At 38.7% G+C, this 11,989-nt stretch overlaps 1 protein-coding gene across 1 annotated transcript in view; it reads left to right on the top strand.

Annotated features, from left to right (window-relative positions):
• Positions 1 to 11,989, top strand: part of LOC123249832 (supervillin-like) — a 101,971-nt gene that overhangs the window by 46,943 nt on the left and 43,039 nt on the right. The window contains exons 5-9 of the mRNA XM_044678941.1: positions 1,278 to 1,425; positions 6,214 to 6,303; positions 6,416 to 6,502; positions 7,552 to 7,729; positions 10,507 to 10,679. Coding sequence (XP_044534876.1) covers positions 1,278 to 1,425; positions 6,214 to 6,303; positions 6,416 to 6,502; positions 7,552 to 7,729; positions 10,507 to 10,679 — 676 coding nt within the window. The remainder of the gene's footprint in view (positions 1 to 1,277; positions 1,426 to 6,213; positions 6,304 to 6,415; positions 6,503 to 7,551; positions 7,730 to 10,506; positions 10,680 to 11,989) is intronic.

The following is an 11,989-nucleotide window of genomic DNA, read 5'->3' on the forward strand; positions in this document are numbered from 1 at the left end:
AGCCCTCACCCTTTCCCACCTCTAGATGCCTTCTTCCCTATTCCCAGAATTCCTGTCCTTGATCTCTCCCACTTCAACCCTTATTGCTTCTTTTTGTGTTCACTTGCTCTTCTATTCACTCTTCTGTATTCCACCCCCACCCCTTGGTATTCTTTCTTGATCCTAGAATCTCTTACCCTATTTTTGTTTCAGAATCCTCATCCTATCTCTTCCTCTTCTAACTCCTTGGATCCTTTGGTCCCTAGCCAGCATGGTCTCTTGCCCAAGCCATCAAACTGTGTGACTCTGAACTAGGAGATCCCCTAATCTTGCTCCTGGGACTTCATGGGAGCTGGGAGGGGGGAAATGTGCTCTTTGCCTTAGATATATGGATAAATAAGTTTTTGTGGACTGACCTAAGTACCTAACCATCATTGTGATGTTTGTTTATATGGAAAATGTCTAAGTTCCAAAACAACTGATCTGCAAACTTTTAAAACATAGATTTTTTATTATAATTTAGATACTGTTGATGCTTTGAATTCTTTTCATATAATCCCCAGAAGTCTGTGTGTGGCAGCCAAGCTGCCTTCAAAGTCAGGGAAACCTGAGTTCAAGTCCTGCCCCAGCACATACTGTATGTGTGACCCTGAACAAGCCACTTAACCTTTTACTGCTCTAGGTAACTCTCTTAGAAGTTGTAGGGAAGGCGCTGACCTACATTGTTAGAAGGAGTTTATTTACCCAGGAATTCTCTATATCATTGAAATCACAAGTCCTATACAATCTCTAATCCTGCTACTAGGAGACTGATGCCAAACTCAAGTTTGGTGTTTTTTGTTTTTTGTTTTTTTAAGTCTTGAGTGTCTAAAATTCCTGCAAAATCAATAAGAGTAGCATGAAATCCTGGTTTTGCTTTTGTAATGCAGTGGTTGGTGTATGAGCTAGCCTTATGTCAAGAGTGAGGGGCAACCAATGGCCCCCCATGTGACATCAAGCAATCATTAGGATGGGCCCTTCCATGTGGTTTTCATCACCAGAAGCAATATCCACCGCAGTGAGGTCACAGATCCAGCAAGTATCTCAGAATCACTCTGGTTCAGGTAATCTCAAGGAATTATAAGAAAGCCATAAGGAGCAAAGCAAAGGGTTAATTAATCTGACATTGCAACCCAACCCCCAAATCCAGATGCCTGCCGTATGATGAAAATAGGTTTAGGAAGATAGTTTATTAGCCTGTATTGACTCTCATTTTTCTTCATATTCCTCTTCTTTTTCCTCTTCCAACTCTTTAACAGAGAATGGCAGAAGGCCACGAAAGCCAAATGACAATTGAGGAGAGGAAGCATCTTATTACTGTAAGAGAAGAAGCTTGGAAGACCAGAGGAAAAGGAGCAGCCAATGATTCCACCCAATTTACCGTTGCTGGCAGGATGGTAAAGAAAGGTCAGTGGGCAAGGAAACCCCTCCTTCACATGAGCCATTCCATATTACTAAAGCTACATAAATTGGTCTAGATGGTATCAGCGAATTGACTCCTGAAAACCATTTTTATATAAAAATTGGGTTGGCTTTGGCATCAATACAGTAGAAGAAATGAAGTCTCTGAGAATGAAAAAAATCAGCTGTTTAGAAACTGCAATGTATTTTCCAATTAATTTCAGATTTGATCAAGATCTTTGTCATGGCCCAGCATTGCTTATAAATTACTTTAAGTCTCTTTTCACATTTGACAAGGTGCCCAGCAGAATATAGGACCAGCTTCTTTGAGTTAGCACGGCAATAATTAAAGTACAGATAAGCTTTTCACCTTTAGAATTCACCACCACCTTTCTCTTTCCTCTGAAGGAGGCCACTGTGGCAAAAAGGTCAGAGTTTTCCAAAATGGAAAAAATATTTGGAGAACTAAGAATAGTTCAGTTTGGCTAAAATTTCTGGTGTGTGAAAAGGAATATAATGTGGTTAGAAATACAGGTTGCAAGGTAAAGACATTTATTTAGTAAGCAATGAAGAGCCCTTGAGGGATTGGTCACTTTTGTTTTTGTTTTTGTTTTTCCTGTAGATATGTAATGTGATCAGGACTTTATGTTAGGAAATTAATTTAACCAAGGTTTGTAGAATGAATTGGAAGAAGACTGATGGATACAATACAAATTTTAGCAGTTCTTGCAAAAATTTAGTTAGGTCAAATGATAATAAAAGTTGATTCCCTCCTCCTTTCCCTAGTAAATAGTAAAGGCCTTAACTGCAGTGGCAGCAGATTGGAAATGAGGGCGAGAAATAACCAATTCAATCCAACATTTATTCAGGGCCTGTGATGTGCCTCGCATTGTGTTAAGTGTTGGGGATGCAATTAATAAAAAAGTAAGGCAGGCTTTCCCCACAGTGAATGGAGAATCTGAAGAGATATAGAGTTGGTGGCTCATTGCCCTAAATGTGAAGTATAAAGAAAGAGCACTAAGTCAAAGACCAATTGAGGTTTGAGCCTGGATGGCTTGTGAGATAGATGATGCCATCACCCAAGACAGAAAATTAGGAAGGATGCTGTTTATAATGGTTAAATTGGGATTTTTATTAAATAGGAGTTATAAAAAGTGGTTGCCGATTATTATCCCTTAAGTCAGGAAAACTATTAGCAGCTTTTAACAATTTTGTTTAATTGGAATATTAGTAAAAAAGAGGGAAATGTGGAAGGGAAATAAGTAAAGAGACTGCCTAGTCTACCCTAAATGCTGATCCTATGAAATGAAGCTCGCTCCCCAACAGAGTTCTAATCTCCACATGGGAATCCTAGTCACTCACCAGCAAGCCAGGCAGGATGTAGGCAAGGTCCCAATGCAGGAAAATCCTCATGAGCTAAGCTCACTGAGGCAGCAGTGAACCCAACAAGAAAGTCCCCAATTCCAAGAAGTTCCAAAGCCAAAAGTTGAAATCCTGAAGCCAAAAACTCCAGTCAAAAGACCCAAAGCTCCAAGTCAAAGATGAAGTCTAAAAGCCCCAACGAGCCATCCTCCAAAGAAGAAGTCCAAAGGAAAAGATTCAAGGAGCAGAGACTCCAAAGAAGAACTCCAAAGGAAAGCCTCAAGGAGAAGACCCTTAGACAGGAAGTTCAGGACTTTTTATAGTCCTTTTTCCACATCATTTCCTGTCCCTTCCCCACTTTACGGGAGAGGCAGGGGAGACAGTGGCCTCTAGAGTTGTCACCCACTCTAGCAAGTGACTTGTGAACTCTCATACTTAGTGATTGATAAGGTACTAAGTAGGGGTACTTAACTTTTTGATTGATTAACTTAAAAATCACTGATTGATAGACAAAGAGAGTTTGATCCACACTTCACAATCCCCCCTGTGATTCTTTGGGAGACTAGTCTCTCCAATGAATCATTTAACATAGCCAGCTTATACCTCTAAAGATCTCCTAGTTAAAAGTGCATACAATATTGTATTTTCTAAGAGGAAATTACAATAATTGGAGATAAGAGGGAATAAAAGAGAGAGAGCAAAAACAATGTTTCCTAGGCGCATTGACATAAAGCCCTTTGGCATAAGAGTTACATTCAGAATAAATGTGTTCAACTCCCTTTAGTACAATCAATTACATCCCAAAGTTCACTCTGCATCTTCTAATGCAGTGTAGGTTTCTTTATGGCACTTTCTTCAAACATTTTACTTTCTTGATTCGAGGAGTTAGCGAGCTTCTTTTCCTGAAATTTTTCTCAAAAAAATTTAAGTCTCAGATTTTATGAAAATTATACATGTAGAGAAGATGATGTCTTCACTTCTGGACATGTTGAATTTGAGAGTGCCTGCAGGCCCTCCAGATAAAAAGAGATTTGGTAAGGCATTAGAAACAGGTATCTTGAGCTTACTATAGGGAGTTGGTGTTTACTTTTAGAAGGATGGATGGATGGATGGATGGATGGATGGATAGATAGATAGATAGATAGATAGATAGATAGATAGATAGATAGATNTGGATGGATGGATAGATAGATAGATAGATAGATAGATAGATAGATAGATAGATAGATAGATGGATGCATGGATAGAAAGATAGATAGATAGATAGATAGATAGATAGATAGATAGATAGATAGATAGATAGATAGATGCATGGATGGAAAGATAGATAGGTAGATAGAGACAGACATAGAGAGACAGGCAGATAGATAGATAGACAAAGATTACTAGAGAAAAAGACAAATAGAAGATAGATAAGTAGGTAGACATGTAGATAGACATACATAAATATGTATGTGTGTTTGTATACTATGCATAGAGTTAATAGATGAAGCTATCTGAGTGGATGACATTGTCAAAGCTGAGGATATACTGATAGAAGTCAACTATGGGTACATTTAGGGGTCAAAACAAGGAGATGAAGTTAGCAAAGAAGAACAAGCAGGAACAAGCCAAAGAGAAGAATCAGAGTCCTTTGTCATGAATATTCAGAAAGCATGTTCAATGGAACAAATAAATCAAGAAGCAATTTTACTTAGAATATCTTGAAAGATATTGCAAAGGGGCCAATGCTGAGATAATAGAGAGGAAGTAGGGACAATGACTATAAAATACACTTTTTGGAAAATTAGCAGTGCACAAGAGGAGAAAAAAATAGTACATAGCTTAAGAAAGTGCTGCAGTTAACAGAAAGTTACGTAGGATAGGAGAGACCTGAGCATATTTGTGAATGTGGAGAGAGGAAGGCATTAGTGAACTGGGAGAAATTATAAGAGAACAAAGGGATTTTGATAAAGCAACTCCCATGGGAATTGGAAGGCTAGTTTTCTCTTAAAAAAAAAAAGTCCTACATTTTAAATCTTTATCCTTTGACCCATAACTGCAAAAGCCACCAGCTGGTGGCCTTCTTGCTGCTGTCCTATGAATTGGACAGTAGGGGGAGGTAGTTCAGCAGGTTAGGGGCTTCTTTCTCCCATCCTCTGCAAATTCAGAATGAACAGATTTCTCCAGCTGCTTTGGAAATCTGCTTTCCAACTCAACTCTCTTTATTAGTTTGCAAAGCTAATGATCTCTGCATTAATTAATGCTTTTGATTGTCTTCTAAACTTCCACGTTAGAAATTTACCACAGGATATGGCAGGTCTTGAGTGCTGAGCAGCACTTGCTCCTTAGAGTTCTTCCTAAAGGCTAATTTTTTTTTTCACAAAACTAAATTCTTTGTATTTCCTGGAACCTGAGGGAGTTGTTTTGTTTACTTGTTCTGTTTTTAAATTTTTATTGAATTCATCCAACTAACAGGTTTATATGTCAAGAAGTGCTTTGGGGAGAGAGCATAGAGCTTTTAAATATTCGTCCACATCTTAAGTGTTCTTCCATATGTCCACTGAATTGTAGAACATCTCGGGATGGTAGGGTAGGGATGAAAGGAGAGTGGTCAATGGTAGATTTTACTTCACTAAAGAACTAGCAACCATTTTAGGAGATGTTGACTAATTTATTTTTTAAATAAACTCTTACCTTTCATCTTTGAATCAATATTATATACTGGTTCTAAGGCAGAAGAGTAGTAATACCTAGGCAATGGTGGTTAAGTGACTTGCCCAAGTCAAATAGCTAGGAAGTGTCTCAGGCTACATTTGAACCCAGGACCTCCTGCCCCTTAGCCTGGTTCTCAATCCACTGGGCCAACTGTTAAATTTTTTAAGTACCTTAAAAAGAAGGCTTTGCAAATTGTTTCTAATAATAGAGCCCTTTATTTAAATTATGACTCTTTTGTTTATGAATTTTAGAATCTTTTGAAAGCTTACCATAAATGCCTACTATTGTCAATACATCTTCCCCCTCATATATGTGTATGTATGTATATGTATACATAAATATATATATATGTGTGTGTGTGTGTGTTTGTATGTGTTATTTTTGTTATTACTCCTCTGCTAAAGAAAACTGATTCCTATCTTGGAGTTATTGATTTAGAGATAGACAAGGGCTTAGAGCCCATCAAATCTAACCCGCTTATTCTCCAAAGTTCAGTGATGTACTCAAGCTAACCCAGGGAGTAGGTACTGGAGCCCGGATTGTAAAGCCTAGGTCCCTTGACCATCTTTTCACTGCACCACACTGCTAGTCTTGACATTTATCAGCTAGTTTAGGCAGCTATGGGGACACTGGATAGTCAGGAAGTCTCAAGTTCCAATCCAGTCTCACACCATGATGTATCTAAGTTTCTAAGAATTGAACTGTCATTTAAAATAATCCTCACTTGTCCACCAGGTTTGGCATCCCCTACGGCCATAACACCAGTAGCCTCCCCATTCAACAACCGAATGAAGGGTACCACACCAATTTCCAAACCCCTTGAAGGTAAGGATGCAAAAACTGCTGATTTTCCTTTTTTTCCTTTTTTTTTTTTTTCAGGTGGAAAATCTCAGCTGGCAAATATTTTCTCACCTGTGCCACCTTCTTTCTTTCTCAGATATAGAAGCCAAACCAGACATGCAGTTAGAATCTGACTTGAAGCTGGATCGGCTGGAGTCATTTCTAGGAAGGCTAAATAACAAAGGTAAGTAACGGAGGCTGTGGGGGAGGAAGACCAGGTTTGGGGGGAGCCCTTCGCTTTGATTCTCTTACCTCTCCCTAGCTGAGTGTCCAAGGGCTATACATAAACTTTTTTTTTCTTCCTAAAAACCCTTGCTCTCCATCTTAGCATCAATACTTACTCTGGGTCAAGGCAGAAGGGCAGTAAGGGCTAGGTAATTGGGTTAAGTGGCTTGTCCAAGGTCGTTCAGCTAGGAAGTGTCTGAGCCCAGATTTGAATGTAGAACCTCCCAACTCCAGCCCAGATACTCTATCTACTGTGCCACTTAGCTGAACTCTAGGTTTGCTCTTAAAACTTTGGGACATCTTTTACTGAGAATCTTAGACTCAATTCCTCTAATTTAACTCTTTTTTGATGTAAAAGATGCAAGAAGAGGTAGAGAAATACATATTAAGCGACTCAGAGTTTTAAAGCAGCAACACTCAACATCATCAGTTTTATCACAGAAACTCATGTAACTAGGAAAGACATACAGGAAATGGCATCACTCAGTGGCAGCTTGTTGGCACAATGAGTAGAATGAGAGACTTGAAGTCCAGATCTGGCTTCTTACATTTACTGGTTGTGTGACCCTAAACAAGTCATTTAATCCTTCTCTGCTTCTGTTTCCTCATCTATAAAACGAGAGAAAAGATCATACCTACCTTCCAGAGTGGTTGTGAGGACCAAGTGAGATAATAATTGCAAAGTGCTTAGCACAGTGCCTAACACATAGTAGGTACTATAGAAATATTAGCTATTATTTGCTATCATTATCTGTAAAATAGGCGTAATAATAGCACCTGCCTCCCAAGGTTGTTGTGAGAATCAAACAAAATCATATTTATATTGGTCTTAATCCAGTGTCTGGCACATATTAGGTGCAATATAAACTAGGAGCTTTTGTTACACATCCATTTTTGAATCTGGACTTTTTTCTTTATTTGGGGGGCTTAGGGAAGTTTTTAAAATAGGGGACTTTCTATTTTTTATTTTACTTTTTATAAATTCCAATTCCACTCTTTCTTTTATAGTTGGTGGTATGCAAGAAAACATTCTCACCATTACTGGAAAAACTGTGAAAGAGGTGATGAAACTAGATGACTATGAGACCTTTTCCAAATTTTACCGCAGTGTGGATTCTTCTATGCCTCTAGGAAGAGTGGAGTTCAGTGCGGACTTTGATGCCATTTTTGATCCTTATGCACCCAAGTGAGTTTCATTCTCTCCAACTCTTCTTCCTCTTTCTCTTCTCCATATATCCCCTCCACCCCCACTTCTTCTCTAGATAAAATTTTCTTTTTCTTTTTAAACATTTACCTTCTGTCTTTGAATTGATATAAATATCAGTTCCAAGGCAAAAGAGTGGCCAGGGCTAGACAATTGGGGTTACATAACTTGCCCAGGGTCACACAGGTAGGAAGTGTCTGAGGCTAGATTTGAACCCAGAACCTACCATCTCCAGACCTGCTCTCTATCCATCTAGCCACCTAGCTGTCCATTAGATAAAAATTTCTAAATAATCACATCAGAAGATAATTTTTAAAGTAGAATAGAACCTCATGATAATACTGCTTGCCATTTCTCGAAGCATGATAGCAGGGGGCCAAGCCATTATACATGCCATAAAGAAAGCCTCATGTACTCTCAGTGCAGGAAGGGAAGTTATCCCACTTCTTAACACCAGGAAACAGAAAGAGCTTCTCTCTGGTGTTTAATCCCACAGTTGTGGGATCTTTGTTGTTTGGGACAGAAATAAATCATTTTATGAAAATGTCTTCAGTAGATAAGATTGAATTCTGTGATTTCACCAGTGATGAGAACTCCCTCTACCAATGCAGATGAGCAACTTGCCTTTACCTTGCAGCCTGAGAGCCTGGGACATTGGGATTTTCTCAGGGTCACAGTCTATATGTATCAGAGGTACAACTTGAACCAAGGGCTTCCTGAATCCAGTCCCTTATCCACTGCACCACACAACCTTAAAAAATGTTCATTTTTAATCAATGCCATCAATAATCATTTGAAGAAAACATTCTAAATCACTCTTGATTAGAGAAATACAAATTAAAATGAGGTACCACCTTACACCTATCAGATTGGCTAATATAAGGAAAGTGGTAAATGTTGGAGGGGATGTGGCAAAATTGGGACAGTTGTTAACTGATCCAACCATTCTAGAAGGCAATTAGGAAATGCTATAAAACCCTTTGATCAGGTAATATCACTTCCGGGTCTGTATCCCAAAGAAATCGTAAAGAAGGGGAAAGGATGTACTTGTACAAAAATATTTACAGCAGCTCTTTTTATAGTGGCAAAGATTTGGAAATTGAGGGATTGTCCATCAGTTGGCGAACGATTAAGCAAACTGTGATACATGATGGTGATGGGATACTATTATACAATAAGAAATGAAAAGCATGATGATTTCAGAAAAAGCTGGAAAGATCTGCAGGAGCTTACACAGAGCAAAATAAGCAGAATTGGGAGAACATTGTACATAACACCAGCAATTTTGGGTGATTATCTGTGAAAACTTGGCTACTCTCAGCAATGCAATGATCTAGGACAGTGATAGGCAAACTTTCTAAAGAGGGGGCCAAAGGAAAGAAAAATGCTCATCTGTCAGTCTGTTTCTAAGGCAACTCTTTTGAAGCTTCATTGTATTGTATCCTACTCATTGTATTCATCAGATCAGGAATAATGTCGCTCAGCCGGATAGAACATTTCAGGGGGCCGCATCTGGCCCGCCAGCTGGTAGTTTGCCCATCACTGATCTAGGACAATCCTGAAAGATTTATGACAGGGATTATTTTGGTATTTGGTTATGTATGAATTTGTTCTTATGACAATGACCAATATGAAAGTATGGTTTGCATGATAATAAAAATAAATTTTTTAAAAGTTAATCTTTATCTAATTATGAGCTAGAATATTCTAGTTCTAGATCTAAAATAAATCCAAAGGCCCTCAGAACCTAGATCCCTGACCACCAGAAGTAATATAATTCAGATTTAAGATGGAAGGTTATTTGCTCCAATTTGTTCCACAATAACTTCATGTTTTATACAGTCACATTTTTCCTTTCACCAGAAGTATTCAAGCAAAAGCAAAAAAGCCATATCTCAAGATTGACAGGGCAGAACAGCTAGGTGACTCATTGGACAAAGAGCCAGGCCTAGAGATTGTAAGTCCTAGGTTCAAATGTGGCCTCAGATACTTCCCATGTCACTTAACCCCATTGCCTTGCCCTTATGAGGTAGAGAGCAAGATTTGGGCCTTGTTCAAAGAATGAATGACTCAAGAAATCTCCATGGCAGAGGAAGCAAGCTTTATTGAGAGAGAGAGAGAGGAGGGTAGCCCTCATGGTGGAATGATAGTGGTTGGCAATAGATAGGCCACAGGGATGGAAAGGACTCTGAGGGGTTTTCAGGAATGCATTTTATCTTAGCTAGTTACTGAGGAAGGAGTTATTTGTTTGGGCAGTTGTTGCCCTGTTGTTTCTAAGGAACTGATGTCACTTTACTCATAATTGTGGATCTAAGCAACTCATATGTCTTATCTGAAAGGAGTCCCCATATTAATCAACTAATTGTTTCCATATTCTTCGACTATGTATAGCTACTTGTTTGTGGGACATTTCAGTTCACATCAATTACTGATCTTCTGCCTTGGAACTAATGCATAGTATCAAGCCTAAGGTAGTAACTAAAGGCTTTCAAAAAAAAAAGAATATTGGCAGGGAAGGTTTTCTTGAACTTGGTAGTAGCTTTGACATAAATTAAGGTCCCTTCTAATGCTATGATTCTGCTACTTCATAGGAAGACTCTAGGGTAATAGAAGAATTGTAGATTTTTTTTTAAATGGCAGCATGTGAAAAAATAGAAACACCAGAACTCTGGAGCCAGTAATCCCCAATATTTTCCTGATTAAAATGGCAGTTGATGGTAGTTTACATCCAAAATAGCTTAGTTTCCTCTGCTTCTCAGGCTGACTTCTCCTGTAGCAGAGCACAAACGTGCTGTTAGACCTATGCGTAGAGTTCAGTCTTCAAGAAATCCTTTGAAAATGTTGGCAGCAAGAGAAGACATTCTTCAAGAATATACCGAACAGAGATTAAATGTTGCTTTCATGGAATCAAAGAGGATGAAAGTGGAAAAAAGTAAGTACTTAATTGGCATTGTTTAATTCAATTCAACAAACATTACTTAAAAACCTACTCTGGGTAGGCACCTTACCAGAGGATTGTGTAAAAAATGCCATCGTTCATACACTCACTTTATAGTCTAATAGGAGGTGACAGGTACACAAATCCATGTGGGGCAGAGTGAAATATGATAAGAGAAAAGGATGGTCAGGCAATGTAAAAAGACAAATCCAAGACTGACAAGAACATTTTAACCTGAGGTGAGAGGGAGAGGACTTTATAAAGGAGGTCATTGCCCAAATTAGACTTTGCCAAAAGGGAGGGATTTGAGAGTCTTTTCAAAGTATGGTGGGTAGGGGCAGAGCCAAGATGGCAGCTTAGTAGCAGCAAAAGCTAAAACTGCTCTGACATTCTTGAACAAGAGAGTAAAATAGAAATTGAAAGAATCTACAGATCACCTCCTGCAATAAATCTCCAAATCACTCCCAGGAATGTTATAACCAAGTTCAAGGAGAACTCCAAGGAGAAAATACTACAAGCATCCTGGAAGAAACAATTCAAATATCATGGAGCCCCAGTAAGAATTACATAGGATCTAGGAGCCTCCACATAGAAGGACCAGAAGGCTATAGTATATGATAGTCTGGAAGGCATGGGAGCTGGGTTTACAACCAAGAATCACCTACCCATAAAAACTGATGATATTCTTTCAGTGGAAAGTATGGCCATTTAATAAAAGTGACTAAAAACAAAACACAGGTGTGGAGAGAAAGAGTGAAAGGATAAAAGGCAGGAACAAAAGATGAAATCAAGATGGAAGGGAATTCAGAGATGCTAATGATTACTATGAATATAAATGGGATGAACTCACCCATAAAAATGGAAGCAGATTGCAGAGTGAATTAAAAAACAGAATCCACCATATGTTGTTTACAAGAAACATATTTGAGGCAGGTAGAGACATACAGAGTAAAGGTAAGAGGCTGGAGCAGAATCTATTCAACTGAGACAAAAAAGCAGGAATAGCAATCATGATCTCAGACAAAACTAAAGCAATGAGATATGATTAAAAGAAATAATGAAGGTAATTACATCTTGATAAAAAGTAGTATAGAGTGGGGCAGCTGGGTAGCTCAGTGGAGTGAGAGTCAGGCCTAGAGACAGGAGGTCCTAGGTTCAAACCCAGCCTCAGCCACTTCCCAGCTGTGTGACCCTGGGCAGGTCACTTGACCCCCATTGCCCACCCTTACCAATCTTCCACCTATGAGACAATACACCTAAGTACAAGGGTTTAAAAAAAAAAAAACTTAAAAAAAAAAAAAAAA

Source organism: Gracilinanus agilis, chromosome 5 (assembly GCF_016433145.1).
Source record: "Gracilinanus agilis isolate LMUSP501 chromosome 5, AgileGrace, whole genome shotgun sequence".
Lineage (NCBI taxonomy): Eukaryota > Metazoa > Chordata > Mammalia > Didelphimorphia > Didelphidae > Gracilinanus > Gracilinanus agilis.